The sequence below is a fragment of the Diabrotica undecimpunctata genome, chromosome 11 (genome assembly GCF_040954645.1).
Source record: "Diabrotica undecimpunctata isolate CICGRU chromosome 11, icDiaUnde3, whole genome shotgun sequence".
Lineage (NCBI taxonomy): Eukaryota > Metazoa > Arthropoda > Insecta > Coleoptera > Chrysomelidae > Diabrotica > Diabrotica undecimpunctata.
The window spans coordinates 16826268-16850169 of record NC_092813.1 but is presented as its reverse complement, the minus strand read 5'-3'; the positions used below and the strand labels follow the sequence as shown (position 1 = coordinate 16850169).

The following is a 23902-nucleotide window of genomic DNA, read 5'->3' as shown; positions in this document are numbered from 1 at the left end:
TTGAAAATATCGCAGCTTTACGTATGATGGTAGGGAAAGAGATCCGGAATAAGTACAGGTGATCCCGAGATAAAAAATAATATTGAGGGAATTTTAATTTAAAAGTATTTTGACAATTTTTCCAGTGGATAAAAATTTGATTTATTGATTGATCGTAGTTATATTGATATTTACTGCTATTGAATTATTTGTTTTTTATTTTCTTTACCAATCGTACATTGGATATTTGTTTTGAATTATTTGAATTTTACTGATTGCATATGTGATATTTGTCGTGAACATTTATTAAATTTGGGGAGAAATATTTGTCGTGTTCTGCAACATATAGAGTGTTGTAAAATTTCACATTTGGCGGGCACAAAAGCAGTAACGAAAAGAAACAACATGTCGACCACAAGAAGTCAAAGCAAAATGCAAGAAAGGAAGAAGGATAACAGAGAAGAGGAAACAATTGTTGAAGACGGATCGGATAATGAAGGAAATTCTACAATAATGGAGGAAAGAAAAGAAACAGGGATGTTAGAAAAACTATTAGCAATGATGCAAATACAGACACAACAAATACAAGAATCATCACAAAAAATGGAAGAGACAAAACAAACAATAGAGAAAAACCAAAATGAAACATCAAAGAAAATGGATAGGAATCAACAAGAAACAAAACAAACAATGGAAGAAAACCAACGGAAAACAAGACAAGCAATAGAACTAAATAACAGGAATATAGAGCAGCGTCTGGAAAACTATGAACAGGAAATTAAAGGATGTGTTGAGGGGATAAAGAAAGCACTGATACAACAAATAGAAGAGATTAATAAAATTAAAAATAAAATGGGAGAACAAGAAAAGAAAGTAGAAAACAAGATGAAGGAAATCAAGATTGTCCAGAAAAAGGAATTAGATCAGTTAGAAAAAAAATTTGAAATAGCGCTACAAGAAGAAAGGAAAGAAGTAGAAAGGAGATTAAAGCAAAATGAAAAACATATTGCAAAAATTGAACTAAGAGGAGCAGAGAGAAAAGAAGTTATCGTCCTTGGAACAAGCGATATAATTTGGCGGGGTTATTAGAAAAACACACCCAGTACCGTTTTTTTTTAATTTGAAAACTAAATTGAAACATGTTAGATATTTTGACGATTGCAAAGAAACAATTAGAAACCATCTGAAAGAAAAAGCAGCGTTATGGTATGAAAGCAAAGAAGATGAGTTTGAAAATTGAACAGATTTCGAAAATAAATTTCTCAATTATTTCTGGGGGAAAATAAACAGAGGGAAATCAACCAAGAGCTAGAGAATGGAAAATATCACGGGAAAATGGGAATATCTGAAGAAAGATATGCTGTGCATATATATAACAATTCAAAATATCTAGATTACAAATACTCTATCGAACAACTGGTAGAAATAATAAGCAGACATTTCGAAGAAACGTTGGAGGATCACGTGATTTTGAGAAACTATCAAGATGTTGATAGTTTGTGCTAACTCCTTCAATTAAAAGAAGCGAAAAGAAGAGAAATGAGAAACAGAAGACAACATGACCAATACAATGGACCGGAAAGAAGGTACCAAGCAAATTATGACCAGAGAAAACGACATCCCCGATCAACAAATGAATATAGGCCAAGAGAATACCACAATTACACTAGACAACAAAATTATGATAACCAGAATGACACACAAAATAGAACATATGAAAATCACAACAGGAACAGAGCTGCACAAAATCCTCCGAATAGGAATACGAACTAACAAAGGGACGGTAGAAATAATCAGAGCTTCCAACGACAAAATAGAAGTGAGATGAATCATGTAGGAATAGAAAACGAGGAAGAAGATGTATGCAATGAATCCAGACAGGATTTTCAATAAAGCATCCACTAAACAAAAGTAAAAAACTCTCCGGTATATTTTGTTACCCGAGAGAGTTTATACAGTTGGCGGTAAACGAAAGACAAAATTCTAATTCCAATCTAATATTTTTAGATGCCTTTATAAAACATAAAGCGATTAAAATTTTGATTGATTCTGGATCGGAGATATCGTTAATCAATAAAAAATTAGTAAAAGAATTGAATTTGGACAGATTTGTGTATAAGATTCCTAGGGTTGCTTTAGTGGGTGCGAACAATAAAAAATTGACGACAGTAAACGAAGGTTTGGGAGTACGGATCAGAGTGGGAGAAAATTTCTATATTATGCAATGTGTGGTGATCGACGATTTAAATCATGATATGATAGCGGGAATAGATGAGTTGAGCGAAAAACACATCACGATTAATTTTTCTGAAAATAAATTGGAAATCAGAGCAGAACCAGATCACAAAGAAGAGGGACAAGAAACAGATATGACGAAAATTGTCGAAAGGACAAATGAACAGGGAAACCATAAAGAAATCAATACGACCGTAGAGAACAAATTGGAAATACAGGTAATAAATCAATCAGAAGAGGAAAAGAAAAGGAAAAAAAAGGGAGAACAAGAAGAAAGAAGAAAAAAAAAGGTTGAGACAAGAGAGAACCAGAAAAGAAAAGGTACAGAAGAATTGTTGGCAAGCGACAACAAAATAGAAAGAAAACCGGAAGAAAAAGAAGTTATAAGAGAAATGAAAAAAGTAGAAACGTGGTGCTCGGAATACCAAATGGAAATGGAAAATAGAAAAGAAACAGAAGTAGAACCAAAGGAGGAGGACAGGGAAGAGATGGCCATTATGGACGAAAATCCAGAAGTTTGTGAAGAAATATTATGGACCGTGAACACATGTGAACAAAATGAGGATGAAAGAAAAATAAAATGTGGAGAAAACATGGAAAAGGACAAGGAAGATGAGAATCGGAAAAATGATGATTTAGACAAAGAACAAATGGTGGAAATAAATTTGACAACGAAGCAAGGACAGAGAAAGAAGAAAAAGCAGAAAACAAAATTAAAAAAAGGAATAGGGAATTCCGCAAAAGAAGAGATGAGCTCAGCCGAAGAAGAAAAAGAAAAATCAGGTTTGATAAAAGAAAAGGGAAAAGATATAATTGAAATGGAGGTGTTTGAAGAAGAAGTATGCGAGATGGAGAAAACGGAATTAATTTCCGAGTTGGAAGCTGTAAAATTGGAAAAGACAAATTTGCAGATGTTGCTGGAAATGAAAACTGATGACAAAAAAAGACTTATGGATCGCCTAAATAAATTTACATTTATAGAAGGAAGTTTAAACATGAAAGTTGACAGATTGTTAAAACTTTTGGGAGAACAAAAACGAAAAATTGTGGAATTAGAATCTTATGTTATAGCCAGTAAATTTATTTTTTCGAATTTAAGATCAAGCTTTGATGTAGAAAACTTGCAAAAACAAGGATCTCAAATACCTATTTCATCTGTGCATACCGAAAAAAATATCGGGTACAAAAACTCACAAAAAACATACAGGAAAGCTTTTTCAGGATCAGCTAAACTGGATTCGGTAGCGAATGAAACTAAAGAGAACTTAGATCAGATCAGTTTGCTGTACGATCCTAAAATGGGATCAAAGTGTTGTTGCGAATTTGGCGGTAGGATTTGTAACATTCACATTTATCGGTATCATGAGTAGATTTCAATAACATATTGTAATAATTTGACCCTTGAAAAACTTTTGTCATTTTATAAAAAAAAAAATGATAAAGAAGTTTTCGGCGAATCAAATGGCGGGGAGTTGTTGTGGTATTCAAAATTGAAGGGTAAAAATATTAAATGTACGATGAAATCAATATTTCAGAGATTATAGAAAATAAAAAAATACTCCGAGCTGCCTGGAATTAACCAAAGGTAATCTTAGTCATAAATAATCTTTTGTACAAATATAACAATGAATTGAAGTTAACGATGGTTTTTCCCCATAAGCCATAAAGTGTTCCGTAAGCCGGATTTGTGCCATGAAAACGACAATAAAAATAGTTAATAAATAAATGTTTGTTCGGAATATGTAAATACCCAGTAGAAATTAAGTGTCCTTGTAGAAATAATATGAATTAGGAAAGTTTGTAGGTATTTCTGATTTTATGTGGAAGTGGTATGCAAATTTCTGATTGGCCGAGAATTTGGAAAGTGGTGATGGGTGCGTATAATGAGAGGTTAGATGAATGGATAGAGGAGATGAGAGAGGAGTTAGTTTCAGTTTCTTAAAGTGAATCGTTGGTTTTCGAGGTGGTATCCAAGGGTAGTAAGTGATAAAGAATAAGTTGTGAGTTATTGAAGTAATTGTGTCTGACGGTAGCTGATCTGGTACAAATTTGTGAGTAAACTTTTTCTACTTGTATTCTACGTATCGCTGTTTATTTCGGAACGAGAGATTAAGTTTGGCGAGAGGAAAAGAGGCTGACATCATTGGAAAGGTACGTGCATTCGAAGGAAAGCATTGAAGACAATAAATTGCAATATCTTGTTTAATATTGCCAATTACATAGGAGGCTGCTGAGAACTGATAGTTCATTTTGCATAGAACAAGGAATTGGACAACTCAAGGCAGAGGAAGCGTTTCAATGGGAGAAACATTCATAATATATTAAATTTGAGAATTTTGGATTAAAAAATATTATATCATATTAGTAACGTGTGAATAAGTTGTCGATAGTCAAAAGAGATCAAATTTGTTCTGAGAGGGGACACGGAGCTGTGGAGAGAATTGGATAATTTATACAAATTTTTCTTGGTACAATCGTTATATCAAAATTGCATTAGGAAGGACACTGAATATTATTTGATTTGTTTATGTAGAATAATAAGCTGTATCTTAGATTGTAGTTGTATTATATTATCCATGCATTATTGAAGGTTCACGTACGTAGAACGAATTTCGTTTGATAAACATTGTATGCTAATAATTTTTGGAGGTATTTTAATCAGTTTATTTTATTACATTATTTTCATATCATATTATGTTGTTTTATTCCGTTATTCTTTGGACCTAACCCATCAGCTGTAAAGTATAAATATTGAAGCACGAGTAAAACCTGAGATAACAAAATTGAAAGGTGTGATATAAATCATCAATCAAAAATTTTAATAATGTTTTATATATATTTTTTGTAAAGTTTTAAAATTAAAATTCTACATATCACATTAACATATATATATATATATATATATATATATATATATATATATATATATATATATATATATATATATATATATATATATATATATATATATATATATATATATATATATATATATATATATATATATATATATATATATATATATATATATATATATATATATATATATATATATATATATATATATATATATATTAATTAATTTATCTTCTTCAGGGCTGAAAGAGAATAAATTATAATTAGCTACCATATATTATCTATTAAAACATTATTGATCTTACCGTAACTTAGGAGTTAGAATATTAAAAAACTTTGCTAGTAACATAGTGGTGTTTTTTCTTACTATGTGCAAAAAAAGTGTTTTTTTAAGGTTTGAAATGTATGGTAGCTTTAAACTTAACACGCAAAGGTTTACCCAAGGTTAATCGAAAAACCCAATGTAACTACATTTAAAAGAAGGTAATTCTTTAAATTGTAATATTCATTAATAACTAACCTACCTTTATAATTAATTTTCTTTAACTAAAAAAGATAACATTCCCTTGCTTTTCTTAGATACATCTCAATAAGATATAATAATACATGAACAATAGAATATAATTAAATAAAGAAAATCAAAATAATATTTCTCTATACTGGGATTTAATTTCATTCGTTTTTACCAATGAACCTTAACGACATAAAGATTCAAAAGAACTACTTGAATTTATCAGCGCATGCGTTCTGGCTAAAACAGAACCTCACTTTTAAACTTTCTAAAAATCAAAAATTTAGTTATTGCCGACAATTCAAAGAATTACCTCCTTTTAAATGTAGTTACATTGGGTTTTCGATTAACCTTGGGTAAACCTTTGCGTGTTAAGTTCAAAGCTACCATACATTTCAAACCTTAAAAAAAACTTTTATTTTACATAGTAACAAAAAACACCACTATGTTACTAGCAAAGTTTTTTAATATTCTAACTGTACAATTCTAAGTTACGGTAAGATCAATAATGTTTTAATAGATAATATATGGTAGGTAGCTAATTATAATTTATTCTCTTTCAGCCCTGAAGAAGCCAAATTAATTCTCTTTGGCGAAGGCCTTCGGCGAAACAATTGATACTTATTAGAGTCTTTCTTGCAGATTTCCCCAATATTTAAGAGTTTACTATTTAACTTATCTGCAAAGATTAAATTTCTTTTCTATATACATATATATATATATATATATATATATATATATATATATATACTATATATATATATATATATATATATATATACATATATATATATATATATATATATATATATATATATATATATATATATATATATATATATATATACATCCCACTATCGTTTTAAGCTCTTTTCACGTTGCAGTCATTTAGCATCACCAAGAAATGCTATCATTTTCTATTTATAAGTCGTGTATGTTCGTTTAGTGCATCTTTGTAGGCTTGGCACCGTTGTCGGTTTTTCAATAATCCGATTTTTTATAAATTAAATTTTTTACATCAAACCATCATTTTAACATTGGGAGGTAAAATTACTGTATTTGGTATCATTTTAAAGCCAATATATGTTGCCAGTGTTAATACTTAAATAATATTTGAAAACATAAAAATATCGATCGGTTTTGGGTCGAAGTTCAAACGAAGACATTGAAACTACCTGCCGACCGGCTGGGGTCAACCAACTAGTTTTTTTATATCAACGTTCAGTTGTTATATTTATTCAATTTAGATATTTTTTCCCAGAGAGTTGTGTAGAGGAATATCTTACATATTTCAATTTCCAAGCTGTTTAATCGAAGCTATCAGTGAATAGTTTAAGATAAATATTAGATTTTTATGGGATTAGGTCAAAAATATTGGTTGTGATTGGAGAATCACATTTTTAATTATTTAATGTTTAACATTTTGATTTCAATTCAGGAAATCGTTCTCAAGAAACGTTTTTTGTACAAAATGTGTATACACATTTTTACATAATTTGTACAATAAACAAAGTTAAATATTGGAAATCGTATCGTTAAATATTAGTTAATTAAAAATGTAATTTTCATCTCAATGTCGACCAATAATTGTGGCATAATCACATAAAAAAATAATATTTGACTTTGACCATGCCATAAGAAAGTAGTTAACGGAACCTCGCTAAATAGTTTTAAAAAATCTTACAGAAATTTAAAATCTAAATAGTATGAGGGGTAGCCGACGAAAAATTCGTAAAGACGTACAGTTGATTTTGCTTTATTTTCTTAAACAATCTTAAAAGGCAAAATAAAAAATTTTGCTTATAAAACGTTTTGTATACATTCTAAAGAAAAATAATTTAAATAAAAGTTGTAGACCATAAAAAGTTTTCTGTGTAGAGAAATACCAAATTTAAATACATAAATAATTGAGATAATGCCAAAAAACCATAAACTCTAAGATATTATATGTTTGTAGTAATTTATAAATGTTAATAACTTTGTTTTGTGACTAACGACAGATAATATAGCTACTTGAAATCATGGCAATTGATGAGTTATTAAAGTGTGCTAAATATCAAGCAGATCAAAAAATATTTTACAATTTATTCAATTTGTTTATCACAGAAAGCAATTTGTTTGTTTTGTTCTTTTTCTTAGATATGATCTGATGTTTTATCTATTCGTAATGTGAAAAATTCTTATAATAAAATTATACAAAATGAATTTCAAGGTCTGACTTTTTTATTCTCGCTTGACACACACAGAGATGATACAGATAAATTATTAGTTGCTATTGGCAACCTTGACATTTCCCCTTTTTAATAATTATGCAGCCACTATCTTGAACATGCCCCCCACCTTGAAAGGATCGCTTTCAATTTAACAGGTAAGCAAGTAAATGAGGAAATGCATTACATGCAATAAAAATAAACAAATACATCTTCAATAATTATTATAAACTTTTAAGTTTAAAAATCAAACAAATGTTCTTTAACTAAGACGCATTAACAGTTCTAGAACTTAAGACGTGACCTTCACTTTGATCACTAGGAACCGGAAGTGGACAAATGTTTGTAACAGCTCGCTTTATAAGTCCTTTTGAAGTTCTTATGGTAACCACTCGTGTAACTCCATCAGCGCCGGGATGCAAAACTTCTACGCGCCCAAGACACCAGTTTAAAGGGGGTAAATTTCTTTCTTTGATGAGGACGAGTGTGTCAGTCTGAATTTTAGATTGGTTGACTTTCCATTTCTTCCGTTCTTGCAATTCGGAGATGTATTCCAGAGACCAACGTTTCCAAAAATGATGGCGAAGTTGCTGCAACTGCTGGAATCTAGACAAACTGGTAATGGATGAGTTTGATAGATTTATTTCTGGAACGGAATCCATGGCTCTTCCAATGAGAAAGTGAGCTGGTGTCAAAGGCAAAAGATCAGAAGGGTTAGAAGACAAGGCACTCAAAGGACGAGAATTTAATACTCCTTCAATCTGAGTTAGTAATGTAACAAATCTTTCATAATCTAATTTCGTATCTGTCATAACTCGTTTGAGGTTAGCCTTCACCGATTTGACTCCAGCCTCCCAGAGACCGCCAAAATGAGGAGAATGAGCCGGTATGAACTTCCAATTTATATCAGATTTAGCACACATATCAGGGAATTTATTACCATTGGTTTTCAAAAATTTACCCAATTCCAACAAAGAATTGTTGGCACCCACAAATGTGGTTCCGTTATCACTCATCATCTGACAGGGTTTGCCCCTTCTAGCTATAAATCGATTTATTGCCGCCATAAAGGCTTCGGTGGAAAGATCCGTTACCACCTCTAAATGAATGGCCTTTGTCGATAGGCAAACAAATAAACTAATATAACCTTTATATGAAGAAGCACCCCTATGACGACTAGTTCTGAGGGCAAATGGACCAGCATAATCAACTCCTGTAACAGCAAATGGAAATGAGGGGGTGACTCTTGATTGGGGAAGATCTCCCATGATGGGATTAACTTGATCGGGATTGAAGCGAAAGCAACGCAAGCATTCGCGAACCGTTCTCCTAGCCAATGATTTTCCATGTTAAGGCCAATATTTCTCACGCACGTGAGCTAGGAGATGTTGAGGTCCTGCATGGCACAGCTTGAAATGCTCTTGACGGAAAAATAGAATAGTAAACTTATGATTAGATTGAATTAGAATAGGATGTTTCTTTTGATAAGAAAAGTTTGAATTCCTTAATCTACCACCGACCCTGAGTAATCCTTCTGGATCTAAAAAGGGATTAAGTGATAAGATTCTGCTTTTAGAAGAAACTGCATTACCTCTTCTTAAGCACTGAATCTCAGATGGGAAACCTTCAGCTTGTACCAACTTAACTAGAGTAAGGGTAGAATTGTTAATCTCCTGCGTGGTTAAATGCCCCAAAACACGAGTGGCCTTGTTCTTTCGTTGAGAATTGTAGTAGAAACGCAAAGAGTAAGCCACTGACCTTACCAAGGTTGAAAAACTCGAATATTTTTCAAAATCAAATAATGGAGTAGACGAAACTATCATAAATTGGTTGCTAATAGTTTTAAACTCTGGAAGTTTTTCTTTATCAAAAGATACTTGAACTGGCCAAGTTTCAGGAGAATCTAGCAAGAATGATGGGCCGTGCCACCAAAATGAACAAGAGCTTAGAACCTGAGGTTCAATTCCTCGAGAGAGTAAATCAGCAGGGTTACAATCCGTAGGTACATGTCTCCAATTTTCGGGATCTGTGTTGGACTGAATTTCTGAAACACGATTACCAACGAAAGTTTTTAGTACATGTGACGAAGTTTTTATCCAGCCCAAGGTAATGGTTGAGTCAGACCACAGAAAAATCTTATTGAACTGAATATTCAAAGAAGTAATAACCATTTTAGAAAGACGTGATAAGATCAAAGCTCCGCTAAGTTCCAGGCGAGGTATGCTCAGCTTCTTTACAGGTGCTACTTTGCTTTTAGCACAAAGTAAATTTATAAAAATGTTACCCTTTTTATCAACACTGCGAATATATATGGCTGCGCCATAAGCAACTTCGCTTGCGTCACAGAATCCGTGCATTTCAATAAGAACAGAATTAGGGAGAACTACATTTCTTTGAATTTGCAATTTATTCAACTCATGCAACTGATCTCTGAAAGATAACCACTCAGACTGAATATGCAATGGCACTCCTTCATCCCAGTCTAACTTCTCTAACCAAAGGAGTTGCATAAGGATTTTGACTTTAATGATTGATGGACTTAAGAGACCTAAAGGGTCGAATATTTGAGCAATACCAGAAAGTATTGATCTTTTAGTGATAATTTTGGGAGTAACATTTGAATCAATAGAATAGGACAATGAATCTAAACTAGGGCACCATTGTAACCCAAGTGTCTTTGTGTTTTCATTGGCACCAAAAAGGAAGGGAGTGTCTAATGAAATAGATTCCTGGATGGACTTAAGAAATGAAGAATTGTTTGACATCCACTTTCTAAGTGGAAAGCAACCTTTTGAAAGAATTTCAGAGACTTGTTTACAATTAAGGATTAAGTCCTCTAACGAATCAGAACCAGTTAACAAGTCGTCAACATAGAAGTCTTCAGCTATGATTTTAGAAGCTTGAGGGAATGTATCAGAATGCTCTAATGATAGCTGATAGAGACATCTAGTGGCTAGATAACTACTTGACGTAGAGCCATAAGTAACTGTATTTAATTCATATGAGTGAAGAGGATCTTTCGGATGATTTCTCCATAAGATTCTTTGGAGACACCGTTGAGTATCATCAATAAGAATTTGGCGGTACATTTTGGCAATGTCCGCAGATGCAACAAATGGATACCTTCTAAATCTCAACAGGATAGATATCAAATCATTCTGCATGACGGGACCTACCATCTGAAGATCGTTGAGCGAATGACCAGATGATGACGGACAGGAACCATCGAACACTACTCTGAGTTTTGTAGTGAGACTGTCCTGCTTCATCACCCCGTGATGAGGAAAGTAATAACTATGTACTGGCAAAGTACAATCAGTAACTCTTGACATGTGGCCTAAAGACAAGTATTCCTCCATAAATGCAACATACTGCTCCTTCATGATAGGATCATTAAGAAGCCTTTTTTCTAAGCTATAGAACCTTCTTTGAGCTATTGATCTGGATTCTCCCAAAGAGTCAACCTGTGACTTAAAAGGAATGGACACAATGAACCGACCATCCAAATTTCTCCTAAAGGTTGATTTGAAGTGCTCCTCGCACAATAACTCTTCTGGAGACTGAAGTTTAGTACCTGAGCACTCCTCAATCTCCCAAAACCTAGAAAGGTCGTCAGTTTCGATATTGTGTGATAATCCAAATATGGTAGATTGCTGACTATTCACCCTGGTATTTATTAAAGGACCAGAAATGATCCACCCTAATCTAGTTTTCTGAAGTATGGGTTTTTCAGGACCTAACTTGACCTGACCCACACATAGCAGGTCCCAAAAAATACTAGCACTGATCAGAATATTTACTTCCGAAGGAGTATGAAAATTTGGGTCTGATAAACGAATATTTGCAGGTATGGGTAACGAAGATGCATCAATTTGACAAACTGGAAGTTGTCCACATATTTGTGGAATGATTAAACACTCTAGGGGGAAAGAATATATAGATTGTAAAGAGTTAATAACAATATTACATTTGTGATTTATTTTAGAAGAAACATGAGCGATACCCACTACAGAAATGTTAACCTGCTCCCTTGAAATACCCAGCAAATCAACTAAACTTGATGTGATAAAATTAGATTGAGCTCCACTATCTAAAAGAGCTCTACAATTATGAGCAACCCCTAAATGGTCACGAACTTGGACAACAACCGTTGATAGAAGGATTTGTTGATTTTGAGAAGTATTAGAAAGTGTCTGAGGGCTACTCTGAGAAGCAACTACTTGATCATTAAACTGAGGCAATGGATTTAGTGGATTTTCAATAAATTCATGGAGAAGAGTATGATGTTTCTGGTTACATTTCTTACATTCGCCATATTTGCACGTAGCTTGTTGATGTCCAGAATGCAGACAATTCAAGCATAATTTAAATCTACGTACTTTATTGATACGGGCAGGAATGTCTAATGAATGAAATTGACTACAGTGAACCAGTTTGTGTTGCTGGTTGCATAAAGGACAAGAAAGAAAAGAAGATTTTGTACTTACAAGAGCCTTAGTACTGTTGTGTCTGAATTTGACATGATTATTGACAGAAGTCCCTTGAATATTGGGTTTATTTAGACTATATCTTTCTAGAGTATCTGCCTTCGTTTTTAGGAAATATATGAGGTCCGAAACTGGACTGACTTTACCATTGTTGGCCTTCTCCCATTCTTTCACAGATTCAGAATCTAATTTTTCCAAAAGAATATATTTGAGAAGGGCATCCCAATGTTCGACTGGTTGTTTTAATGCCTCCAAAGCTCTAAGATTGCTACAAAATTTATCAATTAAACTTCTGATTGAAAATGAACCTTCTTTATTGATTGCCTTTAAATTGAAGATGGCTTTAATATGGTTATGCAACAACAATTCCTTGTTAGAATATCTCTCAACCAAAAGATTCCATGTAACAGTAAAATTAGAAGCAGAGAGAGGTATAGAAGCAATGACTCTCTCAGCAGAACCTGTTATGCATGCTCTTAAATAATGTAATTTTTGTATTTCAGATATACTATTATTTTTTATAACTAACGAATCAAATAAGTCATGAAAATCTAACCATTCTTCTATGTTGCCACTGAATTTTGGCAATTCAATAGAAGGAAGTTTTATATTGGAGGTTGTATATGTATGATTGGATGCAAAATGTTCACTAGTAGGACTAGATGTACTGGAGGCACTAGCTGAGGTTGTTGTCAACAGTTGTTTTGCCTTAATTATAACTGAATAAAATGATGTTTCGAACGTTTCTCTGTAATTTATTTCTTCCTCAGTTATTGCGTCCAGTAAACTTTCTATTTTTAATTGGGTTTCTTGATATTGAGTATGAATACTATTCGCGTTTTCGATGCGCAATTCAATTTCAGCGCGAGTTGGCTCATTCATCTCACCGTGGGTTGAGTCCCTATCAATGAATTTAATAAATGAGGTTAATCGCGCTTTAAGAGATGCTCTTATCTTTTTTAACGTAGGCAAATCCCCCATTTTAATTCAAATTTAAATGTTTTAACTATTATGTGTCAAAGTAAACTAACAATGAACAATAAATTTCAAGATTGAAGAAGTCTAAGTTAGGAAATTAAAATGAAAGGCAGATAAGTAAGGAACAAAAGCTCACTTCCCTGATTTTTGATGATTCGATGTCCCGTCCAGTGAAATCGTCAGTATGTGTTCAATCGGATTATATACTTGACTTGAAGCCTGGGGCAAAGGAGCACTCGATGTATTTCTGCGACTGTCTCGTTCAACGTTGTCGGCTGATCTTGTAGATTGTATGGCGTGGAATAGCACAAATATCCGAAGCTTTAAGGACCAATGTTTGTTTTGTTCTTTTTCTTAGATATGATCTGATGTTTTATCTATTCGTAATGTGAAAAATTCTTATAATAAAATTATACAAAATGAATTTCAAGGTCTGACTTTGTTATTCTCGCTTGACACACACAGAGATGATACAGATAAATTATTAGTTGCTATTGGCAACCTTGACATTTCCCCTTTTTAATAATTATGCAGCCACTATCTTGAACACAATTATTTAAACAACTGTACTTGTCCAAACTCGTATGACTATAAGTATTTTGTAACTTGCAATCGATTCTTTGCGCTTTCAGTTTTAGGGTATATTAAAAAAACTTTTAACATATTATTAAATTTTTTATTAAAAACCAGTTTGAATAGGGGACTTTTTAGTTTTTAGACCACTTAACGTTTTTTTAGTTTCTTTGACAAGTGAGGATTCGGTTATTTCTTCATATGGGCTATGAACAATTGTCTAGTCAAGTTAACACTATTATAGTTACCTATACTTTTCCAGTAGTCATGCAGACGGTTCATTTTAATTGTCCCCATATGGAACATAAGCTCGAGAAAAGTCTTAAATTCTGTTTGTGTTGTCTCTTTCCAGAACGCAATCCTCGATTTTTCTGAACGACTTTGTGCAAGTATTTTGTCAGTCACTTCCACCATTCATTTAATCCACATCGTCCTCGCCCGATGCTTCTAACAATAATTGTAATTCAGCAGTGGTCAATCTACGTTTATGTTCAGATCTACCTTTTTTAGATGTCGAAGGCATATTATTTACATCCAATTCTTTATAAATACTATAACTCACTTTTACGGAGGTAATTAACAATAAAAACGTTCTACTGGAAACTATCAACTTACGACTTCCAATACTATAAGGCCACTTGAGCCACAATACGTTTTTACTCAATAATAGTTCCTGTATAAGTAAAATTGTTTTTTAATGTGCTTCATTGAAGCACACTAGATATATTTCAGTTTTGCCATCACATTCTTCAGAGTATGTTTTAACTTTTTTAACTTTTCTATCGGCCTTTCTACTAGTCATGCTTCTTCTTAAAAGTTTGTAACATCTTGTACACTTTCTTCTCTTTGTATTATCTACATCGCTTTGCCTTAGATGGTATTTTTGAGTGTAACTGGTCATGAGGGTTACAACATTTCTTTATTTGTAAATGCCTTCGCGAACTCCAGTCTGAACTCAAGGATAGGTTGTCGCTTTTTTTACGTTTTCTATTATTTAGCAACTAAGCATTGACTACTGCGGTATTAAATATTAATTCTATTACCACTTTCCGGTACCACTTCAGAATTTTGCGTATTGGGCTTTGGTAAGAAGCTACTTGATCACTAAAATCAACACTCTTTTTCACCAAGTTATAATCGAGAATAATTTGTGGGTTTAGTACTTGTGTATAATTTTTCTTTTTATTTGATTAAACCAAGATACAACTATTATGTTTAAATGTTGCAAGGATTAAAACTGGTCTTTTGTCGACTCATTTTATCACTCGTAAAATCAATAATGGGGTTAAATTTCATCGAGAGTAACTGGTTGCAACTTTTTTAATCGAGATTTTAGTTTTACATGTTTTTAGAGTAAAACATCTGCACATGAATAATTCGTTTCTTGAACAATGATTTCAATTCATCGACCAATATTCTAAAATAAGGTGTTATTACGTCGTCCAGAATATTATAAACTGGTTCTCTTTCATAAAGCATTGGAAATATGGTTTACACTCTATATTTAAAAAAATCTTTTACTGCAACTCTTGTTCGACCTAAACTAAATTAATACACAAAACAAATTAATCTATTTTTTTTATAGAAATGCAGATTCCTGTCGGATTTTTATCAGTGCGGCATGAGTCACTGGTGTCTCGTATATCCGGATCTCTTATCGCATTACAAACATAATTCTTAATTAGCAGTGCGGTACAAGATACATTTATGTCGTATAATCTGAAAGCCGTAATAAGACCATAAGACCGTATGTTATAAATAAATATATTCCTAAAAGAATTATCTTGAAACATGAAATAAATACACTAAAAAAGTGCAATATTAAGTGTTATTTAAAAAATGGTATGTCATTCACGACGGGCGTACAGTTAAAAACAAAAGTTTTCAGTGTTCTATTGCTTCATTATTATTATCTGGTATTCTGAAAATGTTGACATTTTTTCCTGGTCTGATCTTCCTCAACTAACGTCATCTTTCTTAATTTGTGGGTTGTGTTGTTCAGGTCTCTTTAAGTGTTTTTGTTGGTATCCACACTGAATGATCTTCTTTAGACAATGTACTAATGTAGTGTTCAAATGTGGCATTGCGTGCGTCATGTAGCGCTGATCTTAATTGTCTGATTAGTCGATTATATTTGTGTTCGTCATTAAGATTTCGGCTTCTTGGTCATCTAACTCTTGCTCTTCATTTTTCGACTATCAGTTGTATAATATAATTCGGAGTGTTACTTGTGTTTTCTTGATTTGGAATTGTTAATCGTGTAGCTCCATATGAAATAGTAAAAGATGAAAACGGCAGTATATTCATGCATTAAAAAAGGAAACGCGATAAAGATATCTGAAACAACTGTTTTATGTTATAAGAGATGAAATAGTCCGAAATTGCCAGGTGAACAGGGTACTATAAAGAGGAAGTAGAATTAGCTATGAAACAGCTTAAATGGGGAAAAGAAGTAAGCTTAGACCAAATACCAGCAGGAATTATTCAACTGGGGAAAAAATTAAACGGATAACAATATTCACTCCATTTACAGAAAAGGGGGTGACCCGCAAAAATTTTAAGAACTTCTTTAATAGCCTCCAGTCAACAATTTCCTAATCATGTTTAAAAAACGTACGGAATGCACTGTATATACTAACCCAAACCGTCTACATACTTGTTGTTGCAGTTATGTATTACGATCAACTTAAAGGTTATGCACGACTCCCCTTGCATAGGTACACAGGCATGCACCCGTGCGGGAGAAAAAAGATTTGTCATAACGTTACATTATGTCACATTTTCACGTTGAACATTTTATGGTCCCCTTTGGATTATAAAACGAATAATCGACTTTTTCTCGCACAGATCCCGCCTATGTAACTTTACAAAGCGAGTCGTTTGCTGGGTATTAAAGAAACGTCTATGGCCATCATATAATTTGAAGCTATTTCACGTTCTACGAAGCACTGTCTTGTTTAGTTTTCTGTCATTTTATTTGTTAAATCCTATCTCATTCTCGTCACAGCGTCAAGGAGCAGTAAATGTGTGCAGTGAACGGGAGGAATATGTTTAACAGTGAACGTTGGAGATTTTTCGAGTCTTTCATATTTTCTTCTTTGAGTGCCTCTCCTATCGGAGATTGGATATCATTAGGGCGATTCTAATTTTATTTACTGCTCTTTTGAATAATTCACTCATCACTAACTCATCAGGTGGACAAAGTGTTTAAGTTTTCTCTTCTTTATATTCAGTATAACTTCTGGATCGTTATGTATTCTACGTATTACCCCTTCATTTGTAATTTTATCCACTCAACTTATTTTTAGTATACGGCAGTAGCACCACATCTCAAAGCTTTCAAGATTTGTAACATTCTTCTGTTTAAGAGTCCATGCCTCAACACCGTAAAGCTAAGTACTGAATACATACTAAGTAGTTAACTAAAAGTGGACGTATGCAAAAAGATGTATGACGTAATGTATGGTATTCGCTAAATCCTGTCACGTAATATGCCACATACCTCTGTGCGTAAATTCGTTTTATTGCTGCCAGTTTAAGGTGTTATTAGATGCAGCCATGTTGAATTTCTCTCCACTATCGTATTATCTTCGTTAAATCCTATCATTTTAGGCTCCATATATCCTGATTAGACCTATAGGACCCAAGATACGCAACTAAGGCTCTTTTGACATAACATATATAGGAGCAAAGATATATACCTAAGGTCTTTTTGACGTGTTGATGTATTTGATTTCTACGTCGTAGTATTCTATTGGTTAAATGTTACCATTTGAGGTACTGTACGTCACGATTGGACTAATGGGACCGCAGATACATAACTAAGGCACTTTTGATAAGCTGATGTATTTTATTTTTCTATCTTATTGTATTCGATTGGTTAAATCCTATCATTTGAGGTACTGTACGTCACGATTGGGCTAATAAAAACGAAGATACGTAACTAAGGCCCTTTTAATATTTTGCTGTATTTGATTTCTATCTCATTGTATTCTAATAGTTAAATTCTATCATTTGAGGTATCGTACGTCACGATTGTACTAATAGGACCGAAGATACATAACTAATACCATTTTGACATGCTACTTTATTTAATTTTTATACCTCATTGTATTTTATTTGTTAAATCCTTTCATTTGAGGTACTTTACGTCATGATTGGAATAATAGAACTAAAGATACACAACTAAGGCCCTTTTGACATTTTTCTGTATTTGATTTTTGTATCCCATTGTATTCTTTATGTTAAATCCTATCATTAGAGGTACTATACGTCACGATTGGACTAATAGGACCAAAGATACGTGACTACGGCCCTTTTGACATGTTGCTGTATTTAATTTTTTTTATTTCATTGTTTTTAATTCGTTAAATCCTGTCATTTGAGATACTGTACGTCACGATTGGACTTATAGAAACGAAGATATATAATTAAGGCCTTTTTGACATGCTGCTATATTTGATTTTTCTGTCTTATTGTATTTTATTGGTTAAATCCTATCATTTGAGGGGCTGTACGTCGCGACTGGAGCAATTGGAGCGAAGATACCATAGGTAGTTGCAATATATCATATCCCGTTACTTTTAACCAACCATGATGCCAGAATGATTTGTGGATGAAAAGAATATATATATATTCTTAAATTTACTATTTCATTGTGGGTAATATTATATTCAACAGCGATGCCAAATTTCTGATGCTAAAATGATTGATAATGAAAGTGGGATATACATTTTCATGTATATAATGGCAGCGAGTAAACGGTAAAACCCTGAACTAAATATATATAATATTTTCACTGTACCATCATTTTAGACTCAAACATTTTCTGGAATAAACTTGTATAACTCAGTAAGGGATAAAAAGAGAAAGCGGATATTTTAAAATATTAACACGGTATCAACACTCTAATCAATGAGATGGTTAAAATTCTTAACAAGTACAGGAAAAAAGTTATTAAGGTCTTGTAAAGTAGCGTCGATATACAGATGCTACTTTGCAAGACGATGTTAAATTGATGGAAAAAGCATAATGTATCGATGCGAAAATGATAGTATGATGTATATATATATATATATATATATATATATATATATATATATATATATATATATATATATATATAATGTATATAAATATATATATATATATATATATATATATATATATATATATATATATCTTCTTCTTCTTCTACGGCACTACAGCCCAAAATGAGCCTTGGCCTCCTTTATTTTTTGCCTCCACCCTTGTCTGTCTGTGGCTGCTCTTCTCCATACACGGACTCCTAAAAGTGCTTGTGCGTCGCTGCTTACTGTGTCTTCCCAGCGCTTTCTTGGCTTTCCAACTGGTCTCTTTCCCTGCGTTCTGGCGTTCAGTGCTCGTTTTGGTAGCCTATCCTCTCCCATTCGTATCACATGTCCGGCCCATTGCAATCTTTGTATTCTAATGAAGTCTGACAGGGGTGTTTCCTTATACAGTTGATAGAGCTCGTTGTTATATCGAATTCTGAAGATTCCGTTTTCCCTCACAGGTCCTAGTATTCTCCTCAGTACTTTTCTTTCGAATGTGTCGAGTTTGTTTTTGGATGTTTCTTTCAGGACCCATGCTTCGCTGCCATAACATGCTATTGGCCGAATTAAAGTTTTATAGATTCTCATCTTTGTATTTCGGTGGACACTTTTAGACCGAAATATATGGGAGAGGGCAAAATAAGCTTTGTTTGCCTGCGTTATCCTTTTTCGTATTTCTCCATCCTCTGCTCCATCGGCATATATTTCTACTCCCAGGTATGTAAACTTTCCAACCGTTTCAATGTCATCTTCATGCATAATGTTTTGTGGGATTATATTTCTTCTCGTCTGTACCATTATTTTTGTTTTTTCTGTGTTAATTTCCAGACCTAGCCTTTTCGTTTGTGTTTTTAACTCTGCGTATGCTTCCTGTGCTCCTGTTGATGTTCTACTCATAATATTAATATCATCGGCGTAGGCAGCCAGTTGAACCGTTTTATTGGTCAGTAGGTTTTCTCGTCCAGTTTGCATTTGCCTAACCGCATACTCCAGTGCCAGGTTAAACAATGTTGGTGCCAGCCCATCTCCCTGCTTTAGTCCCTGCGAGATTTTGAAAAAGTCTGTCCGGTTGTTTTGTATTCGTACACATGCCTGAGTTTCATCCATTGTGGCTTTAATGAGTCTAATCAGCTTATGTGGTATTGCTAATTCTGCCAATATATAGTATAGTCTGTCCCTTTTGACTGAATTGTATGCCTGTTTGAAGTCTACAAACACGTTGTGAACATCAATGTCGTGTTCCCACGATTTGCTCAAGACCTGCTTGACTGTAAATATTTGATCCATTGTCGATCTTCCCCGTCTGAAGCCCGTCTGATATTCTCCAATAATATTTTCTGCTAGTGGTTGGAGTCGCTGGTTTATAATATACGTGAGGACTTTATACGCTGTACATAGTAGAGAAATTCCACGGTAGTTTTTGCACTGGAGTTTGTCTCCTTTTTTATAGATTGGGCATACTATACTTTTCTTCCATTCGTCGGGTATTTTCTCTTCTTGCCATATTTCTTTGATAAGCGCGTGGATATGACTTGATAGGTGGTTGCCACCTACCTTATACAGTTCTGCTGGAATCTCGTCAACTCCCGGGGCTTTATTGTTTTTCTGGGCCTTAATAGCTTCGAGAACTTCCTCTATGGTTGGAGCTTCTACTTCAACTTCGTTCTCTTCTACATGGTTCGTACCCATTTCATCTTCCATATCTACTTGTGTTCCAAGTAGGGTCTGAAAATAATGCTTCCAGGTTTCTGTGACTTTCTGTTGGTCACTGATTATTTGCCCACTTTCATCTTTGCATAGGCTTGTTTGAGGTTTATATCCACTTTTTATCTTTTTTAGGTATTCGTAAGCTCCTCTAGTTTCGTTTTTTTTTGAAATTTTGTTCCATTTCTTCTATTTGTCCATTTTCATAAGCTCTCTTTTTGTTTCTGCATATCTTGTCTGCTTTCCGTCTTGCGACTTCAAATGATGTTCGTCTTTCCCGTGTTCTTCTTGTTATGTACATTTTGTACGCTTCGTTTCTTTCTTCTATCGCTTGCCTGCACTCGTCATCAAACCATGTTCCTCTTCTCTTCTTTTTCTTGTTTCCCACGGTGGACGCTGCTGCTGTCAGCACTGCTGTTTTGATATTATTCCATTTGCTCTCTATGGAGTGCAGTTCTTGTGTCCTTAGCTCATTTGTGACTTCTTGCTCGAACTTCTCTCTACATTCCTGAGTCTTCAGTTTTTCCAGGTCTAGTTTGTTTATTCTTTGTTGTCTTTCGTTTCTTTCTCTGTTAACTCTGCACCTAAATTTGGTTTGCAGTAAAAGATGGTCTGATCCCCAGCATGCTCCTCGTCGTGTTCTCACATCAGAGATACTACTGGCTGCCCTTTTGTCTATCATCACATGGTCAATTTGATTGGTTGTGGTTCCATCTGGTGAGATCCACGTCATTTTGTGTATGTCTTTATGTGGGAAGCATGTGGAGCTTATAACCATGTTTTTACTGGTGGCAAAATTTATCAAAAACTCCCCATTCTCGCTTGTTTCATTGTGAAGTGAGTGTTTTCCTGTTGTGCCATAGAACTGCGGTTCCTTGCCTATTTTGGCATTCATATCACCCATTATAACCTTAATGTCATTTTTTGGCGCGTTGTCATATACTATCTCCAGCTGTTGATAGAAGCTTTCCTTTGTATGTTGCTCTTGTTCATCTGTTGGGCAGTAGATGTTTATCATAGTAAGGTTGAAGAAGTGGGTGCGAATTCTTAGTTTGCATATCCTTTCATTCACTGCCTGGAAGTCTATGATTTTTGACTTAAAAACATTATCTACCACAAATGCAACTCCACATTCTTTGATTCCTTGTTCTTTGCCACTATATAGAATTGTGTGCGTTTTGGTGTCCCTGACACCTTTCCCCAGCCATCTTGTCTCCTGAAGAGCAGTGATCATAAGATTATATCTTTTTAGTTCTTGTAGAAGTGCAGTTTGAGCTCCTGGTCTATTTAGCGTCCTCACATTCCAACTTCCAAATGCATAGTCCATGTTTCGTAGCTTTAGTCGTTTCCGAAAGTTCCCCTTGTTCCGAGGCAAATGTTTAGGTTTCATAACAGTGTGTTTTTCCGGGAGTGGGTTGTTAGCCCACTGCCCAACCTTCCTCCTTTACCCGGGCTTAGGACCGGCAATGGTGACTCCTGAGCTACTCAATCCACCCATTAGTCACCACAGGCGGAGTTTATATATATATATATATATATATATATATATATATATATATATATATATATATATATATATATATATATATATATATATATATATATATATAGGGTAGTCCTTAAGTTATTGTACAAAAAGAAACAGTAGATTCTACACTTTAAAATATTACGATTAAAGCCAAATTGCTTTAATAAAATGTTGATATTAAGAAAGATACAGGGTGTTAAAGTGGAAATTTAAAATTTTATTTTTCGCTATAACTTTTACGTTTGTAAATATTTTTGGAAAAAAATTTACAGTTAAATGGAAAATAGGATAAATTATAATTTTATACTTACTTTTATGTAACTAATAGAGGGCGCCACATATGCTACATGTGTGGCATAAATTTACGCTTAATTTTTTTGTTCTATATATTTATATATATATATATATATATATATATATATATATATATATATATATATATATATATATATATATATATATATATATGGCCAAATGTATGGCCTAGGAGGACAAATTCGTTAAACTTCCCGTGCTCGAATCGGTATTAATAAAGTGTTATGATCATTTCGGCCCATCCCAGCCTCATCAGACACTTGGGCTAATACAAATTCAAACTCGGAAAGTCCAAAGAATGTCTCCTAAAACTTTACTACAACAGTAGTTAGCTTACAAAGGCGCCACCTGCTTTGGCGGCCGTGAACGAAAACGATATGATAATATCGTTTTCTGTATCCTCTGTGCTATGCGAAATGTGTAAAAGATAAAATCTTTTATCCTCCTATTTGTATAATTGGTCCTCCTAGGCCATATATTTGGCCATTTAATTTAATAAAGCGATAGCGGCTTTCGCTAAAAGATTTTATCTTTTACACATTTTGCATAGCAGAGAATACAGCAAACGATATTATCATATCGTTTTCGTTCACGGCCGCCAAAGCAGGTGGCGCCTTTGTAAGCTAACTACTGTTGTAGTAAAGTTTTAGGAGACATTCTTTGGACTTTCCGAGTTTGAATTTGTATCAGCCCAAGTGTCTGATGAGGCTGGGATAGGCCGAAATGATCATAACACTTTATTGATACCGATTCGAGCACGGGAAGTTTAACGAATTTGTCCTCCTAGGCCATATATTTGGCCATTTAATTTAATAAAGCGATAGTGGCTTTTGCTAAAAGATTTTATCTTTTACATTACTTAGTGTTCGGGTAAGAACCGCGTTGAGAATTTATTACTCGACGTTTCAGCACCCATTTTGGAGCCATTATCAAGAGTGATACGGTTCGGTTCGAGTTCGAGGTCTCAATCTGCCTACTCCCCTCACTCGAGACGTACCAGTATCGTGTTCTGTATTGCAAGAACTGTCTCTCGGCACTGAGGTCTCAATCTGCCTACTCCTCAGTGTCGAGTGACAACCGGTCTTACCCTGTGTGGCTGCTTTTATACTCGCTGTATGCGCGTGAACGGTATGCGCTGACGTGGTCTGAACTGACGTGACCTGAGCGGTGTGGGCGGAGGTCGCTGAAGCAGGGGTCGCCATGTTGCCGGCAATCGTTTTGCGTCATCGCGCGTGTTCAAGCTGTTAGGCCGTTTGTCGATTTCGATAGCTTCACGAATGATTCTCGATTTGAAGGAGCAGATGGGAGCGATGGTTTTTGCTTTTTCGAAATCTATTTTGTGGATTGTTTGAATATGATGTTGGGCTAGGGCTGAAGTAGTATCGAAATGTTTGACAGATATAGAATGTTCGTAAATACGGTTATGGATTCGTCGGTTTGTCTGTACGATGTAT

General features: G+C 34.0%; 2 protein-coding genes across 2 annotated transcripts; both read right to left on the bottom strand.

Annotated features, from left to right (window-relative positions):
- Nucleotides 1-8057: 8057 nt before the first annotated feature.
- On the bottom strand, nt 8058-9059 carry LOC140452720 (uncharacterized). The gene has a single exon (XM_072547042.1). The coding sequence runs from the start codon at nt 9057-9059 to the stop codon at nt 8058-8060; it is 1002 nt and encodes a 333-aa protein (XP_072403143.1).
- An 81-nt stretch (nt 9060-9140) lies between these two features.
- On the bottom strand, nt 9141-21932 carry LOC140452719 (uncharacterized). The gene is made up of 3 exons (XM_072547041.1): nt 21415-21932; nt 12808-13179; nt 9141-12753 (listed from the first exon to the last, which is right to left on the bottom strand). Exons 1-3 carry the CDS (start codon nt 21930-21932, stop codon nt 9141-9143), a joined length of 4503 nt encoding a protein of 1500 aa, XP_072403142.1.
- Between the last annotated feature and the right edge of the window lie 1970 nt (nt 21933-23902).